At 39.1% G+C, this 20,116-nt stretch overlaps 1 protein-coding gene and 2 long non-coding RNA genes across 52 annotated transcripts in view; 1 reads left to right on the top strand and 2 right to left on the bottom strand.

The window, feature by feature from the left end:
• Positions 1-20,116, top strand: part of PUM1 (pumilio RNA binding family member 1) — a 141,329-nt gene that overhangs the window by 25,471 nt on the left and 95,742 nt on the right. For all 50 annotated transcript variants that reach the window (XM_084963662.1, XM_084963660.1, XM_013999086.3 and 47 more), the window contains exon 3: positions 10,659-10,727. In XM_084963662.1, the coding sequence (XP_084819788.1) occupies positions 10,659-10,727 (69 nt within the window). The remainder of the gene's footprint in view (positions 1-10,658; positions 10,728-20,116) is intronic.
• LOC146402652 (uncharacterized) lies at positions 17-8,191 on the bottom strand. The gene is made up of 2 exons (XR_014807382.1): positions 6,567-8,191; positions 17-5,496 (listed from the first exon to the last, which is right to left on the bottom strand). It is a non-coding gene; the product is annotated as an uncharacterized LOC146402652 (long non-coding RNA).
• On the bottom strand, positions 9,950-15,534 carry LOC146402651 (uncharacterized). Its single transcript, XR_014807384.1, has 2 exons — positions 13,736-15,534; positions 9,950-10,210 (listed from the first exon to the last, which is right to left on the bottom strand). It is a non-coding gene; the product is annotated as an uncharacterized LOC146402651 (long non-coding RNA).

The raw sequence follows: 20,116 nt of genomic DNA, 5'->3' as shown, positions 1-20,116 counted from the left end.
TTGCTTATAAAGCTTCTTTGTTTTAGTTATTTAAGATGGTTCTAGAAGAGAATTATTGCTGTGAAAGGTAGAATGTTAAAGACTTCGTAAATGTTAAATTTGTTTTCAGAAGAGTCTCATTTTTTTCATTAGCATTATTCTAGAAAATGTAGAAACTATTGAAGAAATTTTAAGTTAACATTGGGTGTATTACCTTCCAGTCTTATTTTGTGTATGTCTCTATGGAAATATAATAACATATCTTTAAAGAAATTTTATTATAGTTGATATACAATGTTGTGCAAATTCCTGCTGTACAGCAAAGTGACCCAGTCATACATACATATACATTCCTTTTCTTATATTATCCTCCATCATGGTCTATCCCGAGACTGGATATAGTTCCCTCTGCTATACAGTAGGACCTCATTGCTTATCCATTCTAAATGTAATAGTTTGCATCTACTAATCCTTAACTCCTAGTCCATCCCATTCCCTCCCCTCTCCCCCTTGGCAGCCATGAGTCTATTCTCTATGAATACTTACCTTTTTTTTTTTTTTGTCTTTTTGCCATTTCTTGGGCCACTCCTGCGGCATATGGAGGTTCCCAGGCTAGGGGTCGAATCGGAGCTGTAGCTGCTGGCCTACGCCAGAGCCACAGCAACGCGGGATCCGAGCCGCGTCTGCAACCTACACCACAGCTCACGTCAATGTTGGATCGTTAACCCACTGAGCAAGGCCAGGGACCGAACCCGCAACCTCATGGTTCCTAGTTGGATTCGTTAACCACTGAGCCACGCCGGAACTCCTGAATACTTATCTTTTTATGTGTACAGATTTGTAGCCTATTTTAGAATCCTTACACATAAACCTATTTTCATCTAAGACTTTAAAAGGTGTTTTAAATAGTTGCATAAAATTCTGTAAATGAATATATGCTGTATTTAGTAAACCCTGCTATTTTAAAACTTTGTTTTTTAAACCACTTTTCACATCACAATGCCAGGTTGAAGATTTGTTGTTAATATGGGCAGAGGCCCATATTTCTAGTTATTTGCTTAGGCTAAATTCCTAAAAGTAGAATTACTGGATCAAAGGGCATGAATGTTCGTAAAATTTGATGCGTATTGTCATATTTCTTTCTTCAAAAGCTCAAAAAAACATGCCAGTGTTCTTTTATTGTCATAGAAACTGGCTCTAGGAGTCCTGTTTCTGCTATTTTATCACTCCTAAGTCTAAGTTGTAATTTCTCACATCACGAATATCTGTCTTGTTTTTATACTGTGGGGTTTGTTTACTTTTAGAGAGATAGGACAAACTACCATGGTGTACTATTGCTAAAGCACAGTTAGGTTATTTAGTGGATAATATTTCAGGAGTTGAGGAGAAAGCAGTTAAGACATGTATACCATGGTCTTTGAACCTTATTCTGTGTTTCTCCAACTCCTAGTCTGTCAAAAAGGGAAAACACAATTAGATAAGTAATCTTTATATCAGTAGTTCCCCAACCCCTAATCTGCAGAAACTAACACTGTAGGCATTCCTTGTAGCTGGTAGTTCCTCTACTTAATTTCCACAGTTGCTGTTTTCACTGGTGGTCTAAGTTGTACATCTGTTAAAAAATATTCAGTCTTATATAATTTGTAGGAAATTTGTATCAGTGTCTGTGGAGGCCCATAATTTGTTTTCATTCACAAACTATTATGGTAAAGGTGTTTATAAACCTTTTATTCCTACTATTACATGTCCATTAGTGGAAGGGATGACAAAGTGAATCTCAAAAATTGATTTTAGCAAGTTCTGGGTCTTTTTTTTGTGGACAAATATTTGTTATTTTCTTACTGTTTACATAGCTGCTTATACTCTGCTAGTAAGATTACAATGATGAAAAATACGTTAATATCATTTTTTGAAAAGAGGCTGATACAGCTTTGCCACAACTTGATGTAAGAACTTTTGATGAACATTTAAAAAATTTTTTTTGTCATTTTGGGGCCGAACCCATGACATATGGAAGTTCCCAGGCTAGGGGTCAAGTCAGGGCTGCAGCTGCTGGCCTGCACCACAGCCATGGCAGCCCCAGATCCATGCCTTGTCTGCGACTTGCACTGCAGCTCACGGTGGATCCTTAACCCACTGATCGAGGGCAGAGATCGAACTCGTGTCCTCAAGGAGTCTAGTCATGTTCATTACCACTGAACCACAACGGGAACTCCCTTGATGAAGACTCTATCCTTTTTTTTCCTTTTTCCATATGTCATCTTTTAAGATTGGTATTTCAGAATGAAACTTTTTAATACTAATGAGGACCCTTGATATGTTCTCTATTTTCAAATAACCATTTTTTGATGTAAATATGATCCTCCTATATAATAGTAATTAAGTAGGAGTTTCTTTCTTGTTTTTGGAATTTGTACTTTTGGAAGCCAGGAGTAATCTGTTCAGATGAATGGCTTTCGGTGGTAGTTTCTAGACTAGCAGAGATGAGGTTTATCATTATCCTTTTTTTTTGAGTCTTTTTAGGGCCACACTCACGGCGTATGGGAGTTCCCAGGCTAGGGGTCCAATTGGAGCTGCAGCTGCTGGCCTACGCCACAGCCACAGCCAAGCCAGATCCAAGCCATGCCTGTGACCTACACTACAGCTCACGGCAACACCGGATCCTTAACCCACTGAGCAAGGCCAGGGATTGAATGTGCATCCTCATGGATACTAGTCATATTCTTTTCTGCTGAGCCATGATGGGAACTCCCTATCATTATCTTAGGTCTTAAACTTCGGTTAGTTCTTTTCCTTTCATTGCCTTCCCCCTTTCCCTTCCCTTTCCTCCGCCTTGTGCCATATGGAGTTCCTAGGCTAGGGATCACATCTGAGCTGGCAATGCCACGAGGATGGAACCTGTGTCTCTGCTTCAGAGACTGAAGCTGATCTGTTGTGCTACAGCTGGAACTCCTTAAGTCTTACACTTTTTATTAGGTTCTTTCATATCAGTTAAACAGTTCTCTCCAATTATAATGGCCTTGTTCTCATTACTAATTTCAGCTTGGTCATGATTGTGAAAATTAAGAAAAAGAACAGTAGTTGTGAGGTTTTTGTTTTTACAAGACACTAGTGTCATAGGCCTCATTAACTGATTTTGAAAATGTTACTTATTTACTTTCTAAATTGTTTTTTGTTTAGGAAATGCTGACATTTACATGAGGGGTACATATTATAGTAGTAAGGTAGCAAAATAGCTTTGATAATTATAGTTTATCACTTGGGTCTGTTAACCATCCAAGCTGAATGCTATAAACATATTAGATAATCTGAATTTTATGTATTTATTTCTGGCCGTGCCCATGGCATGCAGAAAGTTCTGAGGCCAGGGGGTCAAACCCATGCCACGGGTGCAGCCTGAGCCACAGCAGTGACAGTGCTGAATAATTCTTAACCTGCTGTGCTACCAAGGGAACTCCGATAATCTGTAACTTTAATAGTATTTAATTGCTGAAAGTAGTAGCAGTTTTTAGTGGTAAATAATAATTAAAAAAATGGAAGTTCAGCCTAATCCTGGCCATGGTGGTGACTTCATTCCCCCTTCCCACCCCCATTGTCACAGAAGAGACTATAAAAATAGTGTAGTAATGGCTTTCTGAAACAATAGCTGTTTAGCCAGGTGTGCTGGAGCTTTTATGCTTGTCTTTGATGTGAACAGAACAGAGAGAAGTGCTAATAAAGGGGTAAAGACCTGAATTTGAATTCCTCTTTAGATCTTCATCTGCTGTGTATGATTTTGGACAGATTAGATTTCTGAACCTTGGTTTCCTCATCTATAAAATAGAATAATGTCTTTTGCAGTACAATACCTTCAAAACTCAGAAAATTCTAGTATTTAATGTATTTAATGTTGTCATTGACAGTGAATAGATAAGCTCATGTAGGGTTCGCATCCTCTGAAGCCAAAAGAGTATTTTTTTTACCAGTAATCTAAAGAATGCTGATTTACTTATATTTTTTTGGAGGAATATAATAACTTTTTTGCTTTTCTTAGAAAATGAGGATAAGAGTACCTACATCTTCAGATTGTTAAAGAGATCATACAGTATATAAAGATTTTTTTATAGGATAGGGCCTGGCACAGTCAGTCTGAGTAAATATTTGTTATTATTTATAATACAATATAGTGAGCAGAAGATGCTGTAGAACAGACATTAAATGTTTTTCTCTTAATGATTAAATTCAAATTAGGTTAATTCTCATATTCCATTTCTTCTCATTGCTCAAATTTGTCTTGGATTTGCCTGACTTTTTCTCACTGGTATCTCCTTCCTGTAATGGTTTTGCTTGTATTGTTCTGCTTGTATTGTTCTGGATCTATGTGAGCGAGATGGAGGCGTTGTGATATAGGCATGCCTTTCTTTGCAAAATGTCCTCCAGGGAGCCAAGGTAGGTATGGAGGAGAAAAGTGCCTGATAACTGAGATTCAGTGATTGAGGAAATAAATATTATAGTAAAGGCAGTTTTAGTCTCAAGGCACAGAATTCTGTTGTAGTTAGCAAAAATTCAGGACATTAAATGAAAGAACACCAGGGATTCTTTCAGAGCCTCAGAGCAGGAAATACGTATGTGGGCCTCCTGGGCACTGGGAGGCTTTCTACTTCATAGGGGTTCCACGGTCTTTTTTTTTCCTGCCTTTTTCAGCATATTCTTTCTCTTTGCTATGTTGATTGTCATTTTCTGCTTATTTCACCAGGTTATACTTGACCCAAAGTGGCAGACACAACTGCCAAGTCTTTAGTAAAGTTCACTTTACTTTTCCATGGCTATCTGGCCTAAATGCTAAGAGAGGTTACCTTATCATTTCTCTTCAGGTGCTGAGGCTTTGGCCATTTAGGAAAGGTATGTTGTTTGTGGCCAGAGGTTGTGGAAGTCACAAAGTTGCCCCTTTTAGGCAGGTGTCTTAAAATATGTCTGTTATAGAAAATATTTAAAAAAAGTGTGGATTTGTTGCATTTTTTTTTTCTAAGTGTAGTGCATAGCTCTGAATTACTGTTTTAAAATATAAACTTCCAGTAAGATTTTATAAGTACCAACTCAGTGATACATAATGTGTTTGAGTTTGGTTCTTATATACAAGCAACAGAGAAATGGTCAAACTGGCTCAGGTGTAGGGACATTCATTGTAAAGATAACTGGAGCAGTTAAAGGACAGTAATCCAAGGACAGGAAAGTAAGTAAATTCTAGTAAAGTAAGGCCAAGAACTGAACCAGAATGCTGTCAAAGCTTGCTTCTTCTTCTTCTTCTTCTTCTTTTTTGTCTTTGTAGCGCCACACCTGTGGCATGTGGAGGTTCCCAGGCTAGGGGTCCAATTGGAGCTGTAGCCTCTGGCTTACGCTACAGCCACAGCAACGCCAGATATGAGCATCATCTGCAACCTACACCACAGCTCACGGCAACGCCAGATCCTCAACCCATTGAGCCAGGCCAGGGATGGAACCTGTGTCCTCGTGGATGCTAGTCAGATTCGTTAACCACTGAGCCACGATGGGAACTCCTATATTTTGGAAGTTTCTAAATGGATTAGAATGGAGAATGGAACTTTCTCTGAATGGATGATTTTTTTCCTGGGAATTGAGAAAAGAGAAAAGTGGATATACTTTGAAATGCTGAGTTTTAGAAAATAAGTTAGGGGTTTGTATGATCTAGTTACTTCTAATACTGATTATGAAAATGATGATGAACTAGGAGTTCCCGTTGTGGTGCAGTGGAAATGAATCTGACTAGGAACCATGAGGTTTCGGGTTCAATTCCTGGCCTCGCTCAGTGGGTTAAGGATCTGGTGTTGTCGTGAGTTGTGGTGTGGGTCGCAAACGCAGCTCGGATCCCGTGTTGCTGTGGCTCTGGCGCAGGCTGGTGGCTACAACTCCGATTGGACCCCTGGCCTGGGAACCTCCACATGACGTGGGTGCGGTCTTGCAAAGAAAAAAGAAAAAAAAAGTGAAAATGCTGAACTAGAGCGCGAGACGCCCCCACCCCCTGCAAATGTCTCAAACCTGCCCTCTACTAACTGAGGATAGGGAAAGAAGAGATGTGTGAAGAATGTGCAAAGGAGGCATTTCAGTAACTTAAAGGGAATAAACTATGAGGTGGATATAGTTGTGTAAGTTCCTACTAAGTATTGGACATGTTGGTTCATTTAATCTTTACAACAAACATGTACAGTAGCCAGTGTTATCTCAGTTTTACAGATGAGGAAATAGTGAAGTGTATATCATTCATTGATGATTCTGCTAAGTGTATGTTCGGTGTTGAGTAGGCAGGGCTTCTCAAGGAGTTCATTTAATTAAATTAAATTAATTAATTAATTTATTTTTTGTCTTTTTGCTATTTCTTGGGCCGCTCCTGCGGCATATGGAGGTTCCCAGGTTAGGGGTCCAATCGGAGCCGCAGCCACCAGCCTACACCAGAGCCACATTAACACAGGATCTGAGCCACGTCTGCAAACCCACACCACAGCTCACGGCAACGCCAGATCGTTAACACACTGAGCAAGGGCAGAGACCGAACCCGCAACCTCATGGTTCCTAGTCAGATTCGTTAACACTGCTCCACGACGGGAACAAGGAGTTCATTTTAGAATATTATTCTTAACATGATGCTTTTGCTTAATTTTGCATTTTCTCAATGTGATATATAGTTCTGAGTTTATCTCTTTTGATTTTGTAACTTCTGTGTGGTAAAACACCTTAATTTGCAAAATTATGATTCTAGTTAGAAGAAGATCCATGTGTTGCAGGATACAAAAGAAAGTTCTGGGATCTGGGAAATGGAAAGAAAACTCAAGCTAGGTTATTTGTACAGATGCTATCCTTGGATGTGATGAAGTGAGGAATATGAGGTAGGTCAGATACTAAAGTGATTGTCTCACTTTGCCTCTTTAGTAAAGGGAATGGAGGATACTTTTATGGGGAGGGGCGGCAGTAGAAAAAGTCCTGGGTGGGTGTGAGATGGGCGACTGGCAAGGTGCCCAAAGAGAAAAAGAGAAATAGTTTTGTGAAACCAAAGGAGAGAAAATTAGTTAGTGGAAGGAAGTCATAGACATTTAGCAAAACTGAAGAAGAAATTAAATTAGTAAGTTGCTCTAGAAATTAACCTTAACTCACCACCATATTGAATTCTGGAGAAAGGGAGGTAGAGACAAGGAACTTGCAAAGATGGTTCTGTTCTGATGGGAGCATATTCTTTGATTATAATTTATTGCCAGCTTTTCTCCTTTATGATAGAAAAGGCTTCTTTGTTATTTGCCCAGGTAATTTCTTAACAACTATCTGTGTTTTCATTCTTTGATTTCTCTTGGTTCCTGAGCATCTTCTGATCATTAGTTTTGTTTGTTAGGAAGAATTTTGTTTGGAGAGTCTGCTATACCTGGTGTTGATGACCATACCAGGTATAGCTCCCATTATAAACGATAAGTTTCTGATTAGTTAGAAAAACACTTTTGTGAGAGTGACTTAATTTGTCTACTCAACTGTGGACAAGTGGTTTAAAATGAAGTTTCTGGACTAGCAAAGAAGACTTCAGAAATTGAGGCCCCGTTCTCAGTGGTTATCTACAGGAGGTATGTCACAGAGGTAGGTGAGGCAGAGAGAGACCCCCCCAGCAGAGGGAGAGTTAAAGAGAGGAGACCTGAGAGAGGGGGGAGCCAGCATGTAGGATGTGGTAGGGGAGAGACTAATGGGTGGGAAGGCAGTATAGAAAGGGATGGGAATTGCTAATGAGTGCAGGATGGGCAAATTTTGAAGGGGGCAGGAGGAGACAGTGGAAAGCAAAGGCAAGAAGACCAAGAAAGCACACTCATCAAAGCCCATGACAGAAACTGAAGGCAGCACTATCTGGGGCTGGAAACTTCCTATGGCTGTCATGGAGGCAGCTTGGTGACATAGAAAGGACACTGCCCTTTATGGGATTCTCATTGTGGTGCAGTGGAAATGAATCTGACTAGGATCCATGAAGATGCAGATTCGATCTCTGGCCTTGCTCAGTGGGTTAAGGATCTGGCGTTGCCATGAGCTGTGGTGTAGGTCACAGACGCGGCTCCGGATCTGGTGTTGCTATGGCTGTGGTGTAGGCCAGCAGCTGTAGCTTGGATTTGACTCCTAGCCTGGGAGCCTCCATATGCAGCAGGTGTGGCTCTAAAAAGACAAAAAAAAAAAAAAAAAAGACAAAAAAGACATTGCCTTTTAAGGTGGAAAACCTAGATTTAGATCTTGGAAATGCCATTTAATCTCCCTACTTAACGATGGTTGGGGAAGAGGCATTTTTCTGAAGCTTAGTGTTGTGATCTCTTACACGTGAGTAATTACTGTGAGGTTGTCGTGATCTCTTATATGTGAGTAATTACTGTGAGGTTGTGATGATTATAGAAATAAGCATATTACATTGATTCTTCCTTCCCTTATCACTCACCCCCCCCCCCCCCATTTTTGTAGCTACTCCTACCTTTCTCTTGGGCAATACAAATAGAATTCCAACTTCCTTGGTTAAAACTATTTGTAGGTTTTTGGATTTTCAAGCATCTAGTTAAATGTATTGGTTAGATTCCACAGAAAGAACTAGATGTGAAACTTTATGCATTTAATTTACATGCTTTGTAAATGTGAACTCTGGCCTGAAGGTTCAAAGTGGTTTTGTCTAACATTTGTAGAATTTTCAGCTAAGATCCTGTCCTTATATCCCACCCCCCCTTATTTTTCCACCTGTAGTTTAGGAACTTACTCAGTGTGATTACCTAAACAATGTAAACACCTTGCACTGTGGTCCTAGCTTGTTTCAAGGCGCTTTGGAATTGTTTCACCAAAATAATAAGCCTTATCTCTATGCCTTTGTTTGTTCTCGTATGACTGAAATTAACATCATTTTGTATTTTATCAATTTATACTTTTGGTAAGCATCCAAAGGCTGTTGTATCTTAGTGACAGAGTGTGTCATTTATAGCATAGTATCAGCTCTGGGTTTTGGAAATAATGTAATTAGGAGTTTCCATCGTTGCACAGTGGAAACGTATCCGACTAGGAACCTTGAGGTTGTGGGTTTGATCCCTGGCCTTGCTCAGTGGGTTAAGGATCCGGCATCACCTTGAGCTGTGGTGTAGGTCGCAGACGCGGCTCTGATCCTGCGTTGCTGTGGCTGTGGCGTAGGCTGGCAGCTACAGCTTCAATTCGACCCCCAGCCTGGGAACCTCCATATGCTGCAGGTGCGGCCCTAAAAAGACAAAAATAAATAAAAAAATAAATAAATAAAAATAATGTAATTATTTTTAGTTCACTGTATATTAGTTCAGTCAAATTAAGATTATTGGGTGACATACAGGTGGCATGTTAACAAAATTCTTAAATTGGTCTCCCTAGCTGTAATCTGGTTCATGTTTCATACTCTACCCTCTCCCTACCTGGCCTTAGTTTGACTGTCTTTGCCTTTACCCACTGCTAGAAATTGTACACATATTTTTGGAGGTAGTGATGTTTGGACTTGGAGGGTTTGAGAAAGTCCTACATCAGGCAGTCTTTCTCAGGTAGGAGAATAGCCTTTCTCTTTAATCTTGCCTCAGGCAGCATAGGTGGTTTGTTGCTTATAACTAAGAAGACCAATAGACTATTGGGCAACAAGGATTTTTGAATTCTGACTGTTTTGAGTAATCTATTCTATACTCCATCCTAGTTCTTAAATATTAAGTGACTTTGGAGATTAATTAATTGAATTCTAGAAAGATTGTTATGATGTGGGTAGTATGTTTAATGTTAGGTGAAGTTTGAAGGGATTCTTGTGATATGTCCTTTTTTTTTTTTTTTTCTTTTTTTTTTTTTTTTTCCCCTCCTGGTTTTGAGATTCTCTGAGCCCCCAGAGGTCTTCCAGTATGAAGAAATACTAGGGTACTTCTTTCTCTGGAAAAGGAAAGAAATACTGGCTTGAATTAGATGAGTCCCCTAATTTGGTTTTTTTTTTTTTTTTTTTGCTTTTTAGGGCTGCACCCATGGCATATCGAGGTTCCCAGGCTAGAGGTCTAACTGGAGCTACAGCCGCTGGCCTACACCACAGCCACAGCAACGCAGGATCCAAGCCGCGTCTGCAACCTACACCACAGCTCACGGCAACGCTGGATCCTTAACCCACTCAGCAAGGCCAGGGATCAAACCTGTATTCTCATGGTTACTAGTCAGATTCATTTCTGCTGCACCACAATGGGAACTCCTTTTTTGGGGGGCGGGAGCTAATTCATACTTAACCATTTACGGTTGGGGACAAGCACTGTGGTCTTTCACTCAGTAGAGAGGTTTAAGTTACGTAATCATCTACATACATCATTGGTCTTCAATATGCTAGTCTTTACTTACTAAGTTAAAAATATGTGAAAAATAGCTACTGTAATTCTCGTGTAATGGATTTGCTTTTTCTCTTTCTGGATTATGTATTTTTTATGTTTTGGAAAGAAAAGGGAATGGGAGGGGAATAAAGCAGGGGTCATTGCTGAACCCTGATGGTTAAAGGTAAGTGAATCTTTAATCTCAGTTACTTGATTATTATTGTCTTTGTCAATATCTAAAAGTAAACATAGAAGAGATTTTCAGTTGTGTTTAATGTATATGTAAAACTCAAAATGCTAACTTGCAACTTTTACCTCCTCTATTCTAAACAATAGGTACGTTCTATGGATGAACTGAATCATGATTTTCAAGCACTTGCTCTGGAGGGAAGAGCGATGGGAGAGGTAAGTGAACTGGTATGTCAGAAAAATAGGCCTGTTTTAAGGAAGGTTGGAGCTGTCTTTCATCAGTTGTGTCCGAATCTAGTCTCCAGAGTATGTGCTTGCTTTTCCTTGTTGCCATCCTCATGCTAGGAGTGGGATATTGCAGAATTTGCCAAAACAATCTCATTTTAAGAAGAATGTTAACTTTAGCCTAGTTTCTTAAAAACAAAACAAAGCAACCAAAATATGAGCACAAATCGTTGATGTTATCTTAACCAGTTGTAAATTGAGGTGTTAGCATTTTATGGAATAATTTAGTTTTATATGCATCAAATGTCCTTACCTTTGCCTTATTTTTCAGTTGTTAGATTCTTTTGCAGTGAAAGGGAGTTATAGATTGGCTGCTAGTCAGAATATGTTGGTAACCTATAGAGCAGTGCCATTTTTGAGGAAGCTGTTTAGAGCTCCATGTGTAGAGGGAATTATTAGATGTTTAGTAAAATAATTCCAGAAGCTAGAGGTCTGAGCCAGCCATCCCTTACATTTGTAGAATTTAGAAACAAGAATTTTGGCTTTTGTAATGTTTAAAATTTGCAAAAATAAAATTTATTATCATCCATTAGATTGATAAGGAATATCACCATAATTATGTAAGAAAGAGGAGTATAAGTAAAGAATAGCTGGTTTCTGGTGCTTCTAAATGTTGACAATAAGAGTGTATTGGTGATAGGTAGAACATACAATTTGAATTAATTGCTAAAGATGTCACAGGTTCACAAACTGGGGACATTTGCTTGTGTGATTCTCTTGTTCTAGAGAGTAGCCTTAGGTTTTTTCTTCCGTTTTATTTTTTGTATATCTAGTATTCAAAAGCTCTTCACATTTATTTAAATGTTTTAAAGGAAGGAGAATACCTATATTTTGGATTCTCTTTTTACCATTCATTAAATAACATTTGTTCTTTGATTTAGCCAATATTCTTTGATCCAGGCACTGTGCTAGGTTCTGAGGACTCAAAATTAAGATAATTTCTTTCCTGATTTATAGCAAATATTGATTGACAGCCATTATGGCTAGGCATTAGTTAATGTCTTTTGGTGTTTTGAGCCTAAGATTCTTGCTTCTTTGATTATAAGATTTTGTTTTCAACTTTTCTGGATCATCTTGTGATCAGAGTCCAGTGTCCTATCATCTTGGGTTCATGGGTTTTTGGCCTGTTCTTGTTTTTCCTCTAGAGCTTTAAGATTGGTAGGTGTCCTTATTTTTCCTATGCTTGCCTGATATTGAAACAGTGCACCTCACTAAACCCTGTATAGTTATTGAGTAAATGATTTTCTCACTAAATTTGTGGAGCAAAGTTTGGACAGAAAGTTAATGGATGTGTCTCGTAAGTATAGATGGGGATATGCGTTCGTCTGCTTCCTCACTCCTGTGATTCTAACCTGGTCCATTCTACCAAAAACCTTTTTTTTTTTCCTTTTTTTTTCTTTTTAAAAATCTTTTTAAGGCCACACCCACGGCATATGGAGGTTCCTAGGCTAGGGGTCGAATTGGAGCTGCAGCTGCTGGCCTGTGCCACAGCCACAGACAGCAACGCAGGATCTGAGTTGTGTCTGCGACCTACACCACAGATCATGGCAATGCCAAATCCTTAACCCACTGAGCAAGGCCAGGGATCAAACCTGCATCTTCATGGATGCGTCCTCATATTCATTTCGCTGAGCCATGAGGGGAACTCCCTACTCTACTAAAAATCTAATCTAACTCTTTTAGAATCAGTTACACAAAAATAATTCCCTTTTACTGTTTTATTAGCAACATTTCATAATGTCTAAAGGGTTAACTTTAATTGATGAATAGTGAACAGAAATGAATAGAGAGTGGATTTTATTTAAATTAACAACTTTGAGCAAAGATGTTTAAAAACCATTTTTTTCTTCCAGAAATGTCCCTCCCCCACCAAGGTCTCCAGACCACACCCTCATTTTTCTTAGGATTGTCATTTCTTTTTTTTTTTTTTTTTTGTCTTTTTGCTATTTCTTGGGCCGCTCCTGCGGCATATGGAGGTTCCCAGGTTAGGGGTCGAATCGGAGCTGTAGCCACCGGCCTACGCCAGAGCCACAGCAACGCGGGATCCGAGCCGTGTCTGCAACCTACACCACAGCTCACGGCAACGCTGGATCGTTAACCCACTGAGCAAGGTCAGGGATCGAACCCGCAACCTCATGGTTCCTAGTTGGATTCGTTAACCACTGCGCCACGACGGGAACTCCAGGATTGTCATTTCTTGATGTTTGTATGTAATTCCCCAAACCTGGGTGTAGGCATATGTAAGTAACGAAACAAAGTAATACAGTGTCTCTCTTCTTTCTGTCCTCATTATTTACTAACAAAGTAATAATAATTATCATTTGTTGGCCATTTATTAGGCGGATGCTAAGGAGTTTGCATGTTTTATCTTATCAATAACTCTTTCAGGACAGTTCTATTATCCAGTTAAAGAAAAAGACTGAGAGAGATGAATTAAATTACCCAAGGTCACACATCTAGAAAATGATGGAGCTAGGACTGTGTCTGATTTCCTCTCCAAAGCATGTGCCCTCAGAGTAAATGAAGCCAATACTTATAAAATAATTGATGGTAAATATCTCATTTTAGTAAGCTTTGTAACTATTGATATTTGGGGGAAGGATTTTAAACAAATGCTTAATACACTTCCCTCTGAAAATACAGATACTTAACTGAAGTTATTTTTTTGAAAACATAACCCAGTGTCCAGGCACAAAGAGGACAGACTAAGTATGGAGTGAGGTTTTGTACTCAAGGAACTCTTTCTTTAGTTAGTTGAGGAATAAACATGACAGCAGAGGAGTTCCCTTCATGGCTCAGTGGTTAACGAACCTGACTAGGAACCATGAGGTTGCAGGTTCGATCCCTGGCCTCGCTCAGTGGGTTAAGGATCCGGCGTTGCTGTGAGCTGTGGTGTAGGCGGGCGGCTACAGCTCTGATTCGACCCCTAGCCTGGGAACCTCCATATGCCCTGGGTGCAGCCCTTGTAAAAAGACAAGAAGACAAAAATAAATCAATAAAAGGGAAGCCCTTTAAAACAAACAAACAAACAAACAAAAAAACAACAGCTGAAGGTGTGCACAGTTTTTCTGTGTGTGATTCAAGATTAGAGAAGGGAGTGATCGATATTGGCAGGCCTAGTTTGTGATTACTCGAATGGAGGAGGAGGTATAGGACTTGGAAAACGTCCTCTAGTTTAGTAGGATTCATATAAGTGTAGGTTTGGAAAATTTTTGTAGGGATACAGGAAGATTGGCACAAAGGAGAAATGAAGAAAATAAGCTTTTATGATAAAATTATAAAGTGCAATTTCTAATTAGTTTAACTTCATTAAATTTCTTTCCCTTTAAAACATTAAAATATCTCTGGAAGGGGATGTGTGTAAATGTTGTCTTTACTCACATAAACAGTAAAATTTCAAGTAAATTGTATGGACTTTAAGGCCAGGCACAATATTTTTTGCTGCAATTATTTTATGTGTATTTGTGTGTATCTGTGTGCTTGTGTGAGAGTCCTCATTTAGAGCACATAATACCATGTCGTTCAAGAATGCATGAATCTTTAGAATTCAAAGAGAATTGGCTCCATTCCAAGTAATTGACTTGAGTAAAGTTAGTGCTGGTTGGCTCTTGTTAACATTCTTTTTTCATCAGGGCCACTATTAGACTCTTGGAGTCACTTTGCAAGATTTAGAGCATTTCTTAGAAATCGTACTTGGAAGTGGTTACTTAAAACTTCACCTTCAAACCTTGTTATTGTCTGAAGTATAGTAGTTCTTAGCTGAAGGACACAGTACAGTTGTTCTGTTTGTGCCTCCTATTCTAAAAAGTCAACATACAGCAGGACAGGAAAATGTCTCAGGCTTAGGGCTACAAATTATTTTCAAATATTTCATCCTTTCTCCTTGCTAGCAAACCTTTCTATTCAACTTTAAATTCAGTCCTGAAAAGTTTAAAGGCACAGATTATTTCCTGTTGAGTATTCAAAGGTGTATCTTTATATTTGTAGTACTGAGGGAGGCTCATTGACCTGAGGTTGCTGGGCTTTCTACCTTGGTTGGTTTATAGTTTTGCATGACTTATTTACTCCACCTATTCATGTCCTACAAAGGATGGATTTGCAAAGAGGGTAGTGGTTCTCATTTGAAAGTACTTGGAGAGCCTTTGACAGAAAAGGCACCTTATTCTGAATAATTTGGTTTTCTCACTTTAAAAAATAAGGACCTTTTTTCTTTTTAAGATTCCTCAATGTTCTACATGTAGTAACTTGACAGCGTTCAGAGATGTTAAAATAGTAGTGATTATTTCTGAAATAAATGGAATGTATTTAGATATTTGGCCCTTCATCTTTGTTTTAGAAAACAGAAGCATAGAAAAACTTACCTTTGTTAATAGACAAGTTTGTAAACCTGAGGAAAGTGCTTCTGTATGTGGAGTAATAATGAACCCTACCACGTTCCCTGGAAGTAGAACAAGGAGATAGTTTAAAACGTAGCTGCAGGAGGTCCCATCATAGCGCAGCGGAAACCAATCTGACTAGGAACCATGAAGTTGCAGGTTTGATCCTTGGCCTCACTTAGTGGGTTAAGGATCTGGCTTTGTTGTGAGCTGTGGTATAGGTCACAGACGTGGCTTGGATCTGGTGTTGCTGTGACTGTGGTGTAGACTGGCAGCTGTAGCTCTGATTGGACCCCACCCTGGGAACCTCCATATGCTGTCAAGTGTGGCCCTAAAAAGCAAAAAAAAAAAAAAAAAAAAAACCCACCAAAAAATATAGCTGCAGATTCTCTTTAGACATTACATAGGAATTCTGCCCATAAGTGTGAGATAGCAGAATGGGTTGTAGAGGAGGGAATTTGACAATGATTTGGAGAGTTCTTAACGCTGCAAAAGGTATAACCTGGTGGGCTGGAGATCTCACTGGACAAGAACCCTGATACCACTGCTTCTGGCCTTGCCTCAGACATTCATCTTCTTTGGACTTAGCTTTTTCCCATCCATAAGATGGGAAAACACAGATGTTGGACTATGTAGTTTTTTTCCAGGACCCTTTTAAGTCTAAGATTCTTGGAGTTTGCCCTTATTTCTAGCTTTCAAAAGATATAAAGAAGGACTATATCTGCTTTTTCTAGGATATGCCAAAGGGTATCTAAAATATTCCTTTTCTGGGTGACTTTCCCCTTGTAATGTAGAGGTTCTGTATCTTTTCATTGGGTTCTCTTAAGTGCTTCATTCACTGTCTCAGCTGTATAAGGCACTGTGAAATATCTCTCCAGCAAGGCTTATAGGTTAGTGAATCTGAAATTGGGGCAAGTAGGAGCCTCAAGAATCCAAATCTTTTAGATTCTTTTGCATATCTTTCCATCATGGCATGATGGCTCATAGAATTGGAGGCCTTTGGGTAGCCTAAAATAGTTTTATGACCCAAAGTTCTAGAGGGACTGCCTCCGTCGTACTGTCAGTTCCTTGCTGTTAGAGTCCCGTAAGAGTAACTGAATTGACTCCAAAATGGATTGAATTTTGGAAAGGTGATATACTGTCTGCCAGCAAGATTGTGTAGCCTTTCTTGCAGAAGGGAGGAAAAGAAAATAAAGCCTGTTGGTGTATTGATATAAAAATATTTGACCAAACAGTGTAACACACTCCCCCCCACCAGTACAGCTTTTGAGTGTGCATAGGAATCTTAACAGCTGCCTGGTTCCATTAACTTCGTATTAATACCATTTGGTTGTTAGATATTTTTGACATCTTGTTCATTAAAATGAAATGATTACTTAAGATGAGACATAGCTAACCAGGCCAAGTGACCTGGAGGAAGTTATTAACTTTCCTGTTTTAGGTTAATGACTGCTAAGAGGCGATGTGACCTCTTTATGAATCTTGTTTCAGAAGTTCCTGGGACCTCATAATAGTTTGGGAATTAGGATTGGGCATTTTGAGGAAGAAGATAAGAAGGTGTCTTCTAACCCTGAGAATGTGGGTGCATCTGACATTTGGAACCTGGCACCCAGTTCTGTCCTGTCACTTTGAACCCCACTCATTCCATTATCTGCCTCTATCCAGCTCTGGGAAGAATAGAGAGACCTATCATTGTATATGCTGAGCTGTCTCAGAATGTTTGAATGTAGTAAAATATGCTTCTTTACAGCAGGAAATAGCTGATCCACATACTACTTAATATGTCTTCATTAAATTTCCCCCTTTTGGCCTCCTTTATCTAAAATATTGTCATTCTTTTCGTCTATATCAGTATGTTTTATTTGAAGGTAAGCTAACTGAATAACTAACTATAATAATATATTTAATATTTTTCAAGATACTGTGGCATTGATTTCATTACCTGTGTGACTTTCCCAATAGATTTTTGAGAGATATTAGTACCAGTTTTACAGGAGGAAAATGAGTTCTAAGGTCAGGTGACTCCAGCTAAGATCTTAAGTTTCAAGATGTAGATTGACTTCAAGTTCTATTTTATTAGACTCAGAAATAATAATAGCTGCAGTCTGTTGAGCATATACGATTTTCCAGGTGCTGTGCTCAACATATACAGTATATATAATCTTCATAGTGGTCCTGCAATGTGATGATGCCCTTATATATACAGCAGATAGCATTTAGGGAGATCAGTATGAACACAAGCCATCTGTTTAAACTAAGATGTTTATCACTCTAGATCCTCAGCTTTTCAGCTGTTCATCTCTGTGTCCAGAGCCTACCCATTCCTCAAAAATCCAGCTCAGTCGTCAGCTCTTTTATAAAAGCTTTCCTGCTCTTACCAGCCAGAAGCTACAGAGGGGGATTCAAGTAGCAAGTTTATTTGTATCATTCTTATGGCCCTAATTTTATTTCATGTATAATGATGATAGCTAATAATGTACTTTGTACACAGCTAATAATGTACTTTGTAAACAGTGGCTGCCTGGTATATTGTGTACCAGTAAATATTTTTTCTTAAATATGGATTCCTCTTTATTTTTTCTTTTACTTCAGAAGGTTCCTCCCACCTCCCGCCCCCACCCCAAGGGACCTCAGTTCAATTCCGTTAATACTGCCTGTATTCTTTATTTATATTGCTTTTCTCTCCTCAGGGAAGTGGGGGTGTGAAGTGAGGGACATGAGGAGCAGACAAAACTGAAAAACATTTATTCAACCTTCCCTGCAGATTTTTACATTTTTGAGCTATTGAGTAATTATTTTACCAAGCGTACATAAGATGAATAGCATATCAGCAATGCTGTTATCATCCAAGTTGAATCTTATATAAAGGCATTTATTATAAAGGATCTTTTGTATAATGTAGTTGTAACCATAGGACACTTTTTTTGGGACTGTCTGCTGGAGCATAGGAATATCCTCATTATTATATATGCACAGACATGATGGTGTTGAGAAAATTGTAGTTACTTCTGTTAACATTTCTTGTTCAAGCTTGTATTAAACTATGTTGTGTGTAATTCTTTCTTGTTTCCTGTTATTTTGCTGATGAGGAACCAGAACCACCACAGTTAATTCATTGTCTCCAGTTAATCTAATGCATGCTGTGGTCCTCATTCTAGCAGAGTATGTAGAAGAAATAGTTTATTTTCTCTGTGGTGGTCTTGCCTAAATACATACAAACCTGTGAAATTTTCTACTCTTGGAACACATGAAAAGAGGGAACTTGTCCATATCTGGCATACTGAGACACTTGTCAGTTTAATAATTAAAAATACCCTGAGCCTGACTGGTTATATGAGTAGGTTAGAGGTTTTGGTCCCATCTTAAGGCAAAGGGCCACACTTGCGGCATATTGAGTTCCCAGGCTAGGCCACAGCCACAGCCACACAGGGTCTGAGGCGAGTCTGTGTTCTACACCACAGCTCATGGCAAGCTGGATCCTTAACCCACTGAGCGAGGCCAGGGATATAACCCTCATCTTCAGGGTTCGTTACTGCTGAGCCACAACGGGAACTCCCAAAGGACACTTTATCCTCTTTTAATTGAGCTGTTTGCTTTCTGCTTTGGGAATATCAGGGGGTAGGTCATGAAGCAATCTAGATGTTTCCATGGTTTTACTCATGAACTTTACCGATATCCTAAGTGATCTGGAGGTTTTTCTTTTGCACACAGGCTCTCAGGTACTATGCAGGGAATCATTTATATAGCTATTAAGTCTAGTCCTAGTATAATTGTAATGTGGTTATGTAATAGGTCAAACCATGTAATTTTACTTAGATAAAAACAAATGAGACATTATATATAGGTAACATAAAGTAGCCCAGGTAATATAGTTTTCTGTTAATTTACATGCTTTTCCTATATCATGGAGAAGAGTCTGGTTCACCTTGGCCATGTCTTCATTTTCTGAACATAGTTTAGCTTACTGTCAGCCTATCAGGTTTTATGAAGAAAACTTTTTTTTTTTAAATGAAGAAAAATTTGATAGGCAAAAGAAATTTCTCTTGGCTCTGTTCCAGTAACATGAAATAGGAAGGTATAAAGAAAACTTTACTTTCAGTAGATTCAGGAGGGGACGTGCAGTGGAGAAAGGATTAGTGTGGAGCTTGCCCCAGGTTAATTTACCACAAAATATTGTGGTGATTGAAATGCTAACAGTATCTGAATTTTTCTGAAGGGGATGCTTTATGAAAGAACAACCAGTGTCTTTTGTGTTTCAGGGATGAAGTTGTTAACAGTGATTGTGTGGTAAAGAACACTGGGAAACCCTTGTGCTCTTTGAGGGCAGTGTACTTTTTTTTTTGTCTTTTTAGGACTGCACTCTTGGCATATGGAAGTTTCCAGGCTAGGGGGTGAATTGGAGCTGTAGCCACCAGCCTGCACCACAGCCACAGCAACTCAGGATCCAAGCCTCGTCTTCGACCTATACCACAGCTCACAGCAATACCTGATCCTTAACCTACTGAGTGAGGCCAGGGATCGAACGCTCAATCCTCGTGGATACTAGCTGGGTTCCTTACCACTGAACCATGGTGGGAACTCTAAAGTATGTTTTTAAGTTTAACAGCAGTCATCAGGTGAGGAACTAGCTATTTGCAATTCAGTCTAGTTTGTGGTTGTCCTAAAATTTAAGAGCTACCAAATTCTTTTCTTTACCTGATTGCTCTTTTTGCTCTTAACTGTTCCCCAGCACCCCACAGTGGAACTTCAGGACAACCTTAAAACTTTACCCATTGGACTTGTAAACTTGAACTTGCAACACCATGTTTTTACATACTTGGATCTTGTTTTCATGTAGCCTTTGCACTCAGCTGATTCTGTGGAGCAGATTCATGATCAAAAGAACTTCAGTGGTAGTCTGGCTTTATGTATTCGTAGGGACTTCATTCTCAATCATCATGATGG

Source organism: Sus scrofa, chromosome 6, assembly GCF_054392235.1.
Source record: "Sus scrofa isolate SSC_HxYL_T2T_F1_AM1 chromosome 6, Sscrofa_HxYL_maternal_Yorkshire_Landrace_v2.0, whole genome shotgun sequence".
NCBI lineage: Eukaryota > Metazoa > Chordata > Mammalia > Artiodactyla > Suidae > Sus > Sus scrofa.
This window is presented reverse-complemented; position numbering and strand designations above follow the sequence as displayed.